At 42.5% G+C, this 15,822-nt stretch overlaps 2 protein-coding genes across 2 annotated transcripts; both read right to left on the reverse strand.

Moving 5' to 3' along the window:
- Positions 1-1,737: 1,737 nt before the first annotated feature.
- On the reverse strand, positions 1,738-12,943 carry RPP14 (ribonuclease P/MRP subunit p14). Its single transcript, XM_080671925.1, has 6 exons — positions 12,512-12,943; positions 10,064-10,161; positions 9,877-9,961; positions 5,504-5,580; positions 4,768-4,846; positions 1,738-4,322 (listed from the first exon to the last, which is right to left on the reverse strand). The coding sequence occupies exons 2-6, from the start codon at positions 10,138-10,140 to the stop codon at positions 4,266-4,268; spliced, it is 375 nt and encodes a 124-aa protein (XP_080528051.1). The 5' UTR covers positions 10,141-10,161; positions 12,512-12,943; the 3' UTR covers positions 1,738-4,265.
- Positions 3,641-4,147, reverse strand: HTD2 (hydroxyacyl-thioester dehydratase type 2; the record flags this gene model as incomplete). The annotated part of the gene is made up of 1 exon (XM_080671924.1): positions 3,641-4,147. The coding sequence occupies one exon, from the start codon at positions 4,145-4,147 to the stop codon at positions 3,641-3,643; it is 507 nt and encodes a 168-aa protein (XP_080528050.1).
- Positions 12,944-15,822: the final 2,879 nt, after the last annotated feature.

The raw sequence follows: 15,822 nt of genomic DNA on the forward strand, positions 1-15,822 counted from the left end.
CTCCCCACCTCCTCTTTCCCTCGCCACTGTGCTCGCCACAACCGTGCGGTTTCCCGCCCCTGCTCCCCCTCCCCCCCCCCCCCCCCCCCCCCCGCTCCCCCACCTCCTCCTTCCCTTGCTCCCTCAGCACCCCACTGCCACTGCTGGTTGCCTGCCATGTTCCGCACCACCCCCCTGGTGGTCAGCACACATCATAGCGAGTGATTGAACTCCCATTCTCCTGGTCAAACTCCTAAGGGGACACTATGCATATTAGCCTTTTATATATATAGATTATAGCTAAGGGGCATCTAGAAATTGACTATGGGACCAATTAATCCAGTTCTATTCATGAAATGTCAACATTAGTCTTAGGTTTTCCTGTGATTTGAACTTAAATTTCTTCTAGTTGATTTTGTTCCAACCTGAAGTTTCACTGAAGACATTGAGAATTCTTGTCTCTGCTGTTTTTGTAACCCAAATGAAGACAAGCCAAGAACAAAGGAAGTAAAACATCTGGGGCCTTGGAGATGTTCAAGTGCAGCCTAAGAGACATTCCACAGTGCTCCCATTCTGCTCAGACAGAGCCAGTTAATAAATTATGCCAACATATGAAGCATTCAGAGTGGCACAGCTGCTCAGAGTGACAGCCCTTGGTGGAGTATGTTTTAATATAAAAATTTAATAGATGTAATTTAATAGCAATTTTCTTTGGGAGTAAATTGCTCTGAATCATACTCTAAGAACATTAAAAAAAAAAAAGGCTAGTAATTTAGCACAAAATGAAAACCTGTAGTTACCTAAGAGGTACCAGCGTGCATTTAGCAATTTCTTGTTTTTCTAGATGAATATACAAGTCAAGTCCACAAGATGAATGGTGGCTGTGGTGAGGCTTTCTCCTCTGTTACTCAAGATTTGCTGCTCAGAAAAAGAAACGTGGCATTTTACCAATATGGAAATGTTTCTAATAGAATATAAAAATCTGTTAAGCAATTTTCCAGTACATTAGGCTGAAATTGCTTAAGATGAGTATATCTTCCTGTGACACTCAAACATTGCATAAATTGTAGTCTTATAATGCACCTATGTGGAAAGTACTAGTACACTTTGGCCTATTTTAGTCAGACATTTGTACTCACTTCCATGTGTGACCTCACACGGTCAAAGCCATCTCTGTTATCTGGAAGATTTCCCAATTTGAGGGTCACCCACACTTCCATTAGAAGTCATTCTTTCCAGCAGCTTACCCATACAGGATTCAAAATGAAAAAGCCAATGCGCTAGTTTTTCTTGTTGCCAGATTTAACATAACTGGTTTGAAAATCTTGGCTCTGAGTAAAAATAACAAATCATCATTTACAGAGAAGCATCCCTAACTTCTTGCCTACTCATCTATTCAACTTTTTACTGATTTATAGAGATCAAAGATCATGACCCCTAGGGAGCATTAAAAAGGAAATGAGCTTGAGAAAATACTTTTGAGTTATACAATATAAATCAGCTAACAGCCAGTCTGACACCCCTTCCCTTCCTGCCTTGCCCCCCCCCCCCAAATATTTGGCCTGCACTTAATTTTTCACCTTTAGAATAACTCTTTCAGTAAATCTGCTCTGGAGACAATTAATCACTGAATGTCAACTTAGAAAAAGGGTAGGAATAGGTATGGGTGGAAGCCATAAAGTAATAGTATATAGAAAAATGCTACAACTGTAGCAGGGGATAAGATCTAGAACATTCTGAATATAAGAAAAATTGTATAGAACGACTTTCCAGATACTTTTAAAGGCCATAAAAAGATACTATTATAGAAACTGACATTGCTTTAGTAATGGGAACATTATAAGACACAGGGTGATGTAAAAAAGAAATGTTTGGAGCCAGGCAGGCCCGTCTGAATCCCAGCTCTCTTGCATACTCGCTGTACAACCCTGGGCAAGTCACACAGCATTAGTCTGTTTCCTTACCTATAAAATAGGACAACATAAGTTTAACTTCACAAAGTTGTTCAAAGGATTAGTTAATGTAGAAAATAGGCTCATCAAGTATTGAAGAAATGGTAGCTATTAGTATTAATGATAATATCACACTCCATTTCAAGACTGCTGCTAAGTCACAGAGAATGAGTTCTATAGAATTTGAATATGGCTTCAAGTCCTCATATTGTGCAAGTTCCTCATTTTTTCAACGTTATATCAAATTTTCAACATGTGTAGTGTTTTATCTATCAGCAAGCCTTCTTCCGGTGGATCTGAGCCTGTGAATGCTGCCCATTCTGAAATCATGAGAATGGCACCCTTGTTTCTCACATTGATTTTGATTATTTTTACTTCAGTCACAAACTAGAGTTATGGTACAATATTAAACAAGTTTAAAAATACTTTACACACATCACTGCCCTCTAGTGACTAGGATTAATTCTTTCAAGTAATCCATTTAACTGATCCCCTTAATGTAAAAAACTAAAATAAAAAATCTAGTTACTAATCTACTAGGAGAAAAAACATTTTTCCAGGAAATGTGGGCTGATCCAAACAATTACACTTGATCTTACTTTCCTGATCAAAGCATCTTGCTATGGTCAGAGCCATTCAGGTGGGTCACATGCATGTTCTGTTACAGATTATCTTAAAAGGGTTAGCTGTGTTGGGGATGACCACTGAATACTAACACATTAGGCACATTTTCTCTTTAATGTCCCCAAACTCTGAAGAACTTGGCCTCCACGGTGTTCCTTATACCTTTTATTTCTTATAAAATTTTTTACATTAAGTATATATTATTTATATACAGGGGGGAACCCACATTATCAAGGAAGGGAGGAAATAATCTGGATTGCTAAAATAGAAATTTTGCACTCAAGAGCTATTCCAGGTTTAAAATACCAAGAGATTGGTTGACATCATGAAAGACTGGCCTGTTTACCTGCGGGCCAGTTAGCTTTAAACTCAGGAAAACCTCTAACCTCATTCACAGGGGAGAAGGAACAATAGTAGCTACTGTTTACAGGCTAGGTGCTTTGCTATTTGTATCTTCAACAATCCTGTGGTAGGTGTTATTACCCCCATTTTATAGATTAGACCAAGAGTTTACATAACTGAGTTTAAATCTTTCTCTGATAACAAGAAACCATATGAGAGGCATGTACCACTTGAAGGTTAAGCAAGATGCCATCTTGGTATAAAGAGTAACAAATTACACAACACTCTGACCCAGAAACTACTGGAGAACAGTATCTAAGAATATTTATTGGTAAAAGACAGGTGTTCAAAGATGACCCAACTTCTATTCTAGTTGCCGTCAAAAATTAAATGCTACATAGCTATAAATTCACTGAGAAATTTATTCTACACAGATATAGGTAAGTTTGTTATCCAAATGCAAATTTAACTTGGTTTAAAATCCTAAAATTAGAACTTTGAGCTAAATAACTTTCCCCATATTTTTTCAAATTTACAAACTTAGATGATAGACTCGTCTGTATGAAGCCTAAGGCCAAAATAGAAAGTGGACATGTGAACACCTCGCTACCTGCTGCCCTCCCCCACTGTGGGCTGCTGGGTCCGCTGGCCACTCCTTGTTGAAGAGCACCAATCCGTTTTCCAGAGAGGCTCTTCAATAACAGTAACACTGATGCCTGAACTTGCATCTTTAAACACCTATTTCAGGGGTTGGGAGCTTCTGGGACCATAACTTTAACGCAGCCTTCCATAACAGTCTTTTCACTTTCTCTTACAAAGCATGACACAGCAATAACAGCAATGAACCGCTTCAGCCTTTTCACTTCTGCAGAAGCTACAACAACTTCTCCAACGTATAAAGGGGCTGGAAAGTGAATTTCCTGGGAAATAAATACACAGCCTGGGCCTGGCATTTTAGTACCCAGGAGAGCTGAAATAAGTCCATTGATCAAAACTCCATGCACAATTGTCTTTCCAAACTTGGTGTGTTTTGCAAAATCTTCATTTAAATGCAAAGGATTGACATCCCCTGTTAGTTCTGAGAAAGCAACCACATCCCTCTGTGTGAAGGCTCTGCTGAGTTCAGCCCGATCTCCAACTCGGATGTGCATATGCTGAAAGTGCTGCCTGCTTACAACTGGTTGGTTCAGGCAGATTCTCCTCTGAAGGCTACACCACCAGAGACGATGGCTGGAAATTACGGGGAACATCTTCGGCACCCTCAGATTCCATCAACAGGAGCACTGAGCCTGTTTCAGTCATCAAGCATTATGCTGGCACCAAAAGATAGTTTTGAGAGCAGGGACTGTTTCTGAAATTGAAGACTATTCAATCCAATACTAGTTCCCTACTATTACCAGATAATGCAAGGAGAAATGGAGAAACCTATAAGAGAAAGAAACATGTTTACACAGTTATCAGGAGAAAATTGCACTGAAATGCAGGGCAATGTAGAAACATGCCTAGTTTACAGGATAAGCCAAGCTGATGCAGTAGCATTTTAACAAGCATTCTGAGAGGTAGCCGCAGATAAACAAGTGGTCATGATGAGCTCAGAAAGAGCATTCCAATACACAAGTCACTAGGCATTATGCAGTAAGTGAAAGTTAAGATTTCTCCACAAGGTTCCAAGTTTTATCCCAAAACTCTTCCCATACAAACTAAACTCTAAGTGCTTTGTCTCATGTTTCCAGAAGCAATGAATGCCTGGATTCCTGGATGTTAGTAACCAAACAAGAGTTATGCAAGCAAAAAAATGGAACACATTCTAAAAAGCAGTTTGATCCACTACTCAGCCTTGTTTGGAATATGTGAACAAATAAGTCTTTACCTGAATCACTCTGAAGGCACATTTCTTGCCTTTATAGGATCCTAACAGGGTCAAAGAGCTCCACAATCTGACAAGACCACTGCAGAAAAATTGAGAAAGCATAAAGATGTGTCCCTGCAACATCTCCCAAGTACTTTTGTGACAGTTCAGAAAACTCAATTTAAATGAGAAAACTTTAAAGCATAGTATATTATAGACAGAGAATAAAATGAACCACAATTAGAAATGTTTCTAAAATAAGTATTTCTGAATTTTAAAAATATACTAATTTTTTAAAAATATATATTTTTTAATTAATTTCAGAGTGGAAGGGAGAGGGAGAGATAGAAACATCAATGATGAGAAAGAATCATTGATTGGCTGCCTCCTGCACGCCCCCTACTGGGGATTGAGCCTGGAACCCAGGCATGTGCCCTTGACTGGAATCGATCCCTTGACCCTTCAGTCTGTAGGCGATACTCTATCCACTGAGCCAAACCGGCTAGGGCTATATTTCTGAAGTTGAAACCATCACCATCAATTGGGAAACACTACAGTTGTAAGCAAATCCACGTTTTGCTCTCTAGGGTGTAAGCTCCTGCTAGATGAATGTTCATGTTCTTCCCAGTTTAAACTTCCAAAAGATGCTCAGAGTTCACAATGACAACGCTCTTCTTATTCTCAGAAAAGAGCATATTGGCTCTATTTCCCCATCCATCTTTCTGCTCCCTTATATTAGAAATGCTGTTTGTCGTACCTGCTACATATTCTCAAGATGGCTGACAAGGTCTTCTCTTCGTAGGTTAGTATGTCCAAGGGTAAGGCAGCATCAACCTAAGGATAGGATAATGCTATTAGCAAACTACTATCGTCATCAATCTAGACTCTAATAACTAATCCTGTCAATTGCTTTCCTCCTCCTCCAAAAAAGGCAGTATTTTATTGAATGGCACTGGAGTATTGGACCTGCCTGGGATGTTCTTCCTGTAACTCTTCACATTGCTAATGCCTCTTCACCCTTTAAGTCTTCATTTTAATTGTTCCCTCCAGATCCCCAAGATGAAGCTCAATCACTTGCTATGCTCTCTCACATATAGGTCCCACATATTTCCCCTTTCATAATAGTCATCATTTTTGCCATTAATTGTTCAACCTGGTTGCCTACCCAACATAATCAAGACCATTACTCCATGAGACAGAGGCCATGTCTGTTTATAGCTATATTCCCAGGAACCAGGTTTTATACCTGACATGCAAAGGATACAAAGATTTTTTTTCTTAAATTAAAAAAAAAAAAAAAATCATTTTATTTTTTATTGAATTTATTGGGGTGACATTGGTTAATAAAATTATATAGGTTTTAGGTGTACAATTCTATAATACATTCTCTGTATATTGTTGGTTTTTTAAAAAATTGATTTCAGAGAGAGGAAGGGAAAGGGAGAGAGATAGAAACATCAATGATGAAAAGTAATAATCGATTGGCTGCCTCCCACATGCTCCCTACTAGGGATGGAGCTTGTAACCCGGACATGTGTCCTGACCGGGAATCATTGAACCGTGACCTCCTAGTTTATGAGTCGACACTCAACCACTAAGCCATACCAGCCAGGCAATACATTCTCTGTATATTGTATTGTTCACCACTCCAAGTTTTTTCTTAAACTTTTGACTTTCAAAAATTAGAGTGTCAGGCAATTGCAAAGAAATGTACAGGAAGGTTCCATGCACCTTCTACCCAGCCTCCCCCAATGCTAACATCTTGTATAATATAGTATGATATTAAAACCAGGAAACTGAAATTGATAAACCAGTTTATTCAGAGTTTACCATTTATATATGCACTCGTATTTGTTTGCTTATGTGTGTGCATATGCATAGTTCTTTGCAATTTTACCACATAGGTAGTTTCATGTAACCACCACAATCAAGATAAAGAACTATACCACCGCCCTAGCCGGTTTGGCTCAGTGGATAGAGCGTTGGCCTGTGGACTAAAGGGTCCCAAGGTTCAATTCCGGTCAAGGGCACATGCCTGGGTTGCAGGCTCCATCCCCAGTAGGGGGCGTGCAGGAGGCAGCCGATCAGTGATTCTTTCTCATCATTGATGTTTCTCTTTCTCTCGCTCTCCCTTCCTCTCTGAAATCAATAAAATATATATAATTTTTTTTTTTTTTAAAAACTATACCACCACCAAAGGCTCTTTCCTTCTACCCCTTTACAGCCACACCTACTCCTAAATTTCTCCAGTTTATACATTTGTTATTTCAAGAGAATAATATAAATGAAATCACCCAGTCCATTTCATTTGGGATTGGCTTTTTACTTAGTAAAACTCTCTGGAGATTTGGTCAAGTTGTTGTATCGGTAGTTTGTTCCTTTTTATTACTGAGTATACTCCATGGTATGAGTGTATTATAGTTTAACTATTCACCCATTTGAAGGACATCTAGCTTATTTCTACCTTTAGGCTCTTACTAATAAAGCTGCTATGAACATGCATATACAAGTTTTGGTGGGAAGTTGTTTTCATTTCTCTAGAATAAATGCTCAGGTGTGCAACTGCTATGTTGTATGATGGGTACATGTTTAGTCTGTTTAAGACAGGGATGGGGAACTTTTTTTCTGCCAAAGGCCATTTGGATATTTATAGCATCATTTGCAGGCCATACAAAATTATCAACCTAAAACTTAGCCTATTACTTCTTCTATCCTAGGCCCTTCATTGCTTCACTGCCCCCAGCTTTAATAAAGATGCATTCAAAAAATAAACTGCTGCCGAAACCGGTTTGGCTCAGTGGATAGAGCGTCGGCCTGCGGACTGAAGGGTCCCGGGTTCGATTCCGGTCAAGGGCATGTACCTTGGTTGCGGGCACATCCCCAGTGGGAGGTGTGCAGGAGGCAGCTGATCGATGTTTCTCTCTCATCAATGTTTCTAGCTCTCTATCCCTCTCCTTTCCTCTCTGTAAAATATCAATAAAATATATTTTAAAAAAATAAAAATAAAAAATAAATAAATAAATAAACTGCTAAACTGTGCTCCAAAGAGGCTGTACCATTTTACATTCCCACACCTAATGAATGAATAATTCAGTTTCTCTGCATTCTCACCAGCATTTAGTGTTATCATAGCGATATCTCATTGTGTTTAAAATTTTTTATTGATTTGAGAGAGGAAGGGGTGGAGGTGGGAGGGATAAATATGGATTTGTTGTTCCACTCATTTATGTATGCATTGGTTGATTCTTGTATGTGCCCTGACCCAGGCTCGTATCTGCAACCTTGGTCTATTGGATGACTCCAACCAACTGGAGCAAACAGGCCAGAGCTCACTGTGTGTTTTTTTTGTGTTTTTTTAAATATATTTTATTGATTTTTTACAGAGAGGAAGGAAGAGGGATAGAGAGTTAGAAACATCGATGAGAGAGAAACATCGATCAGCTGCCTCCTGCACACCTCCCACTGGGGATGTGCCCGCAACCAAGGCACGTGCCCTTGACCGGAATCGAACCTGGGACCCTTCAGTCCGCAGGCTGACGCTCTATCCACTGAGCCAAACCAGTTTCGGCTCACTGTGTTTTTAATATACATTTCCCTAATGGTTAATGATACTGAATATCTTTTCATTCATGTGCCTGTTTGGCAACTGTACATCCTTTTGAGTGAAATATCTATTCATGACTTTTACCCATTTTCTTAATTGTATTGTTTGGTCTTTTCTTAATTGTACTGTTTGAGTTTTGAGAGTTTTTTTTAATACATTCTAGATATTGGTCCTTTGTCAGGTATGTGGTTTGCAAATATTTCCCCTCAGTCTGTAATATGTCCATCCTCTTAACTGAATATTTTGTGGAATAAAAGTTTTTAATTTTGATAAGATGCTTAGCAGATTTTGATTTGGTAGAATATATGAATCAAGAAATAACTTCCTGAAAATCATCTGTCTTGGTTCTCTCTCAAAACTCTACTTGTTTTCAAGTGAATGCTAAAACAGGACTGCTCAAAGTGCTGGTCCGTGATAAGATAAGGAACTGCATCAGAATGTAAATCAACAATATCAGCAAGCACACCTTTCAGTTCAGCTGTTCTGTTCATAGGGAGACTTTCTCAGTAAAGGAAATGTGTGCAAATTTACATTCTACTGGGAGCCACGAATCTTTAAAATGGGCAAAGAAAATCCATCAGCTGCCAAAACCGGTTTGGCTCAGTGGATAGAGCGTCAGCCTGCGGACTGAAGGGTCCCAGGTTCGATTCCGGTCAAGGGCATGTACCTTGGTTGCGGGCACATCCCCAGTGGGAGGTGTGCAGGAGGCAGCTGATCGATGTTTCTCTCTCATCGATGTTTCTAACTCTCTATCCCTCTTCCTTCCTCTCTGTAAAAAATCAATAAAATATATTTAAAAAAAGAAAAAAAAAGAAAAAAGAAAATCCATCAGCTGTCAGTCTCAAATATACTTTGAGTAGCACTGCACTAAAATAAACATTTGTCTAATGAGTTCCTTGTTAAAAAGAAGGCAGATTAGCCCAGCTGGTGTTGCTCAGTAGTTGAGTGTTGAGACCTATGAACCAGGACAACATGGTTCATTCCCAGTCAGGGCACATGCCTCAGTTTCAGACTCAATCCCCAGTAGGGGGCGTGCAGGAGGCAGCCGATCAGTGATTCTCTCTCATCATTGACTAGAGGCCGGGGGTGGCAGGGGGGGGTGGCCTCAGTCCAGACTGCCCTCTCGCAGTCCAGAACCCCTTAGGGGATGTCCACCGAGGGGTCCTTAGCGCTGCCACGGAGGCGAGAGAGGCTCCTGCCACCACTGCTGTGCTTGCCAGCCATGAGCCTGGCTTCTGTCCCCTGGTGGTCAGTGCGTGTCATAGTGACCAATCGATCTACAGTTTAGTCGATTTGCATATTAGGGTTTTATTACATAGGATGTTTCTATCTATTACACTTCCTTTCTCTCTAAAATCAATAAAAATATATATTTTTAAAAGGCATATCAGAACACACCTACCAAATATTCATCATTTCTGAAATTTCAAATATGGCTTTAAAGTTTAAAATGTTTAGAAAAGTGTTCTTTCAGTATTTATTACAAAGATCTTAGGAATGGTCCAATTCACCAAGTGATTCCATACCTCCCCAAACAGGTCCTTCAGGGCTGAAATAAGCAGCTGTTTGAACTGAGCAGCATTCAGTCCAACCCCATGTTCTTGAAATTCTCTGTAAAAAACATTGAAAAGAAAAAATACATTGCATTAAATTTCATGCTATTCAGATTCATAAAAAAATAATAAAAAGTAGAACTTAGGAGACTGAACTTACAGGCAGACTTTCATGTAGTGGTGCTCAGAGGGATTTTTGTAAACTATTCTCTCATATGTGGCAGCTGGGGCTGGCATCTTTTCCAATCCTGACTGCACCTACATTAAGAGTCAACAGGGCTAGAAATTAGCAAGGTACATGCTATTTCTCACTTTTTAAATGAGAATTTGACCTGTTTGATTTTTTAAAAGAACTCCTAAGGGCAGAAACTCATCCAATTTTGATCAAACTAAGGTAACTCATGCAGACACAAAGGAAGTTTCTATATTTTATAATATGCCAGACTACTGTATTCTTATTTAAATTCTAATAATATAATCCCACCATATATTTTTCACTACTGAGTATCCAGCTCTGCACTAAATGCTTCACATGCCTTAGGTCACGTCTTCAAAATGAACCTATGAGGTAAAGCTGTTATCATTCCCATTTCTGAGAAGAGGACATCGAGGCTTGGCAAAAATAGGCAACAGCTGCCCAAGGGCATACAGATTTCAACCACGCCTGAGTGTTCTCAAGACCACTCTGGTATGCCTCTTAATTTAAGAAAAGTAAAGGCTAAAAGGAGCAAAATCTGGGATCTGAAGGCCCTCCTCTTGTTTTCTGTCAGTCAACATAGAATATGAACAGGACAATGAGGCCATAGGTAGTTCCACTGTCCCCTCCCATGCTGGGTCTGCAAATTCTCTCAGTCCAGAGGCTAGGTTGGCACAGGTCTATTTGGCAGCCCCATGAAGGAATTGAGCTTAAACAGCAAGGGGTTGACAAGAGGAATTCCTGAATGTGCTCCCAATGCCATTTCTCACAGACCAGAAACTCTCAGGAATTCAGATCCCGCTGATCCCTGTGTAGAGAATCCCTATCCTATCTCCACTCCTACCTCACTCTCCTTCTGGAGAGCTCCTACGCATCCTTCAAGTTTTAGCCTAAGCTAAAGTTCACCACTTCAGGGAGCCCTTCTTTGACACCCTGTTCTAAGTTAGGTTCCTTTGTTATGCAATCTCTTAACACTGTCCATTTGTTTAATATCTGGTTCCCCTAATAAAGGGACCAGGAAACAGGCCCAACCAAGGAAAGGGACTTACTGAAAGTCACAAAGCTAGACCAGCATTTGCCAAAACCTCTTGTGGGTTACGCCCAGTTCCACCATTTCCAAATGATAACCACCAGAGAAAATGAGAAATCAGGGTCAAGGAGCCATATCCAACTAACCATTCGACAAACATGAATATCTACTGTGTCTAGAGTAAGTACTCAACGCTTACTGAATACAGGGCGGAAGTGACTGAATCAATGGTGGAAGTGTTAGGCCTTTATGTTCAACAGTATCTTTGACTTCAGGACAACAATGGTTACCTGGTGCTTCTTTCTCAAATCACTGGTCTCCCCTGACTAGGACAGAGAGAACCGAATCCTCGATGATTTCATTCACTGCCACACATGCTTGGTGTTTTTTAGGTATGATTGCCTTGATGGAGTTGGCTGCCTGAGGTATGTACGGGAATGAGATTGGACCTGGGTTTAGGATGCCGATAACAATGAAGACTTAAGGAGTGTTCTGGAAATGGATAGTTGTGGGTGTACTTAATGCCAATGAACTGTACATTTAAACAAAAGGCTTAAGCAGCAAGTGTGGAGCAGTCACCTCTGGCTGAACAGGCCTGAGCCGCAGGGTCACTGAAAACACTGCCCTCTACAGGCTGTCCTGAGATTTATGATGCCTGCGGAGCCCATGCTCACGGGCCTCACCACAAAAATGTGAACACTTCCATAGTAACTGTCATCATCATCGCCACTTTAATGGCTGCAGGGATGCTCTTGAACTTATCTGTTAGTAATAGACCTCCCTGCTTCCCTTCCCAAACTGGCCTCTACTGCAGCTTGGATGAGCTTTTCAAACCTATTCAAGCCACGCCATTCCTTTGCTCAAAATGTTGCAATGGTTCCCGTTTCACTCAGAGAAAGCCAAAGCCCCTCAGTCCTGCCATTTCCCCCTGCTCCAGCCCTTCCACCCCACAGGCCTCCTAGCTCTTCATCACACACGGGTTTCCCCTCCCGCCTCTGGCCTCGCTCCTAGCGTTTCCGCTGGGGCGCCACAGGGCTCATCTCTCCTCTCCTTTGCCCAAAGCTCACCCTTCGATGTGGTCCAGCAACTATCTAATCCGGCAACTCTCCCCTGCCATGCACCGGCTCCACTCTTTTCTCACAGCACTTCCCACCTTGGAGTATGACTGTGTGATTCATTCATTATTTGTATCCCCTCTCCGCCCCCTAGTATGTACACTCCACAAGAAACGGACTGTTTCTCCCCTAAGAGCCTAAAACAGGGCATCACACACGGCAGGCATTCAATATATAATGTCTGAACTAAATCAATGAGTTTTTAAAAAGCACTTAGGTCATTTTCAACTTTCCTGGACAAACGTCAGTTATGTATTTAGCGCCTACCTGGCGCCCAGCGCACGCGCTCTGCACCCGGGGTACCGCTCGGCCCTCGCAGCCACCCGTCACTTCCGCGGCTGCGTTGTACAGAGGCCCCGGGAGGCCCGGGAGGTTCGCGGCCCGGCCTCCCCGCCGCCCGCCGCGTCCTCGGCAGAGGTGGAGAGGTACTTCGGCCGCCCCGCCGTCGTCCCGCCCTGCGCACGCGGCCTTGGTCGCCGGCCTGCGTCACCCGCACGGCCGACCGAGCCGCTGCCGGAGATCACCCGTCTGCGAGGGCCTCCGCCTACCGCTCTTTCCGGACCAGCCTGACGCCTCCCGACTCCCGTTCACTGCGAGAACTTCCCAGGCCTGGACCTCCTCCGCCGAGCGGGAGCCTGGGCCCGAGAAACTCCGGGGCTGTTTATGTTCGGCTTCCGCTGCCCCGCCCCCCGGGTGCGCGACGCCGGGCGCGGATGTGACGTCACTGCGCGGAGGCCCAGGGACGGACGCGTGAATCCGGATGCGGAGCTGGGACCCGCCGATCTCAGCGCCCTCTGGTGCCCACTTCGGGGAAAGCCGCGAGTGCCAATGCCTGCGTAGGGTCCGGGACTCGGGAATGTTTATTCCGGCACCATAGCCATTCGTTCACCCACGCATGCATTCATTCAAGTTTATATCTAGCATCTCTTCTGCTGAGCATCTCCTAGGTCAAGCACTCCCCAAGGCCAGGACTCGCTTTCGGTGGCTCTCAGCACATAGTCTATGCATTTATTCAGTAAGTACTTGCCGAACCCATATTATGTGCTAGGTACTGGGGACTCCTTGAAAAACCAGAAGATCCGGCTTCTGTTCTCATGAAACATAGTGCTTGTATTTAAAAGTAACAGTACTAAAATAATAATAATAATAATAATAATAATAATAATAATAATAAATAAAAGTAACAGCTACTATTTATCAAGTGTGGGTTGGTTCAATCACAGGCACTATGGGGAAAACTTTACACATGGAACTCTCACACAATCCTAAGGTAGTTGTTACGATCAGACCCATTTTACAGAGGTGCAAACAGAGTCACAAGAGGCTAAGTTACTTGCCCGTCACACTTTTAGGTGGTGGAGCAGGCCATCTGACTCTAGGTGGAGCCCTCCACACTGCACCTTATCACCATCAATTGTGTGGTATGAGTCAGGATGTATATGGGAAGAGGCCGGGGCTGCCAAATCTTCAGTGTAAGCCCTATGAGGAGGCGGCCTTGTCTGTGTTGCTTACCGCTGCATTCCAGTGCTTGGCACTCACCACGTGTTTACTGAAAGCAGTCGTTCATAAATGGGTGTGCTGATTTTGCCTGGGTCAGGGGCAAAGGGCTGCCTTGCACATCTGAGCCTGAGCCAGGTGGCACCTTCTGTCTCATTTCTTTTCTCAAAATCCCACTGTTTGCTATTTCCTGAAGCTTCAGTCCTTGCCTGTGGCCAAGTTCTCCAGTCCTGTGGCTTCTGCTTCCCTTCCTTCACCCCTCAGAGGAGACAGAACTTGTTCTAGATCCAGGGAGAGGGAGAGGGAATCAACACAGACCCAGACAGTGGCATTTTCCTCCAAGAGCTTGGATTTCAGAAGCTGCCAAAATTTGCTTCAAGTCCATCCTTTGCCACTTATTCAGTGTCCTTATCGGTCACATGGAGAGATTAGTAACATCTCCCTCAAGAGTGTTGAGGAACAAATAGTTTTTGTAAAGTATCTGGCACCCAGAAAACACTCTGGAATAAGAGAGAGTTCCCTAAACCCCTCCTGCCAGGCTGCAGCCCAGAGAAACCAGAGCAGCTCATGTATTTTGGATTTCAAAGAACTAGGATAATTTTCACAGTCTTGCAAAAACCCCGAAAATGAAGGCCTTCCAAACTGCCTGAATTCTCTCAGTGCTGTTGGAGTTTGGGATCAAAGGAATACCTTTGAATGATAAAAACAATAGTTGATTGATTTGTTTTTCAATTTAAAAATTTTTAATAGATATTTAGGCTTACAGCATACATTTCAAATGGCATAAAGGAATAAGCAAAGAAGAGTAAGTCTCTCTCCCCTTTACCCCTTGGGCAACCACTGGTATGAGTTTCTTTTCTTTTTTAAAAAATTATTTATTGTTTGAAGTATTATATATGTCCTCTTTTTCCTCCATTGACCTCTCCCGAGCCACTCCACCCCCCAGCACATGCCCTCACCTCTCTACTGTGTCCATGGGTTATGCTTATATGCATGCATATAAGTCTTTTGGTTGATCTCTTACCTCCCTCCCTGATGTGAGTTTCTTAAGTGTCCCCCAGAAATGTGGTAGGGGGGCTTTCCCTTCTTCACAATATATCTTCATATCACTCCAAATCAAAATACACAAGGCTGTCTCAGTCTTGATAAAAGTTGCCCAGCATTGCATTGGGTGGCTGTAAGGTCTGGGGCTGGGAAAGCAGGAACTTTACAAACTTTGCTTTCTAGCCTGCTTTAGCCTGCTTGAATAATGAGGAAAATAAACTTAAGCTGTCTGACCTTGTAGGCCAGAGACTAGATATGCCCATAATTTCAATGCCATGCCAGGTGCATTTTTTAATTGGATAGAACTGTGTTGTTTTCAAGGCCAGCAGCGAGATAACCACTAAGTGCACATAGGGCTGGCTCTTTAATAAAAAGGGAAGTTCTGCTTGTAGCCTTGCTTAGAATTTGAATTCATTTTCTCTAAGCCCACCGGTGAATAAGTGTGACTCCCCCGGCCTGTGCTCTCAGACCGCGGGACCTCACCCGAGAGCTTTCAATAAACGCGATTTTTCGCTTTTAACCTGCTTGTCTTGGTCAACTTATTGGTTTCTGTCGGGTAAAGTCTTACATCTCTGATTAAACCTTACAGTGGCCTCACAAGAGGCCATTCCAGACTCTGTATCTGACATTGCAGAGCAAAGTTTTGGGGCAGATCTGTTAGTATTTTATGTTCCTGGAAGCGATGCAGCCAAGAAAGTTGGATCCATACTTCCTCCCCCTCTGCTGTGTTCAGCTCCCCTCCCTTCTTGTGAACTAGTGCTAAATGGATTTTGCTAAAGTTGAGGAGCATTCACAACTTTGGGGTGGAAAAGGCAAGAGAGCCTAGCCAGTTTGGCTCAGTGGATAGAGCATTGGCCTACAGACTGAAGAGTCCCAGGTTCGATTTTGGTCAAGGGCGCGTACCTCAGTTACAGCTGGATCCCCGGCCCTCCTTAAGGCGCATGCAGGAGGCAACCAATTGATGTGTCTCTCTCCCATGGATGTTTCTCTCTCTCTGACTCTCCCCCTCCCTTCCACTCTCTCTCTCAAATTCAATG

The sequence above is a fragment of the Plecotus auritus genome, assembly GCF_963455305.1.
Source record: "Plecotus auritus genome assembly, chromosome: 6".
In the NCBI taxonomy this organism is placed as follows: domain Eukaryota; kingdom Metazoa; phylum Chordata; class Mammalia; order Chiroptera; family Vespertilionidae; genus Plecotus; species Plecotus auritus.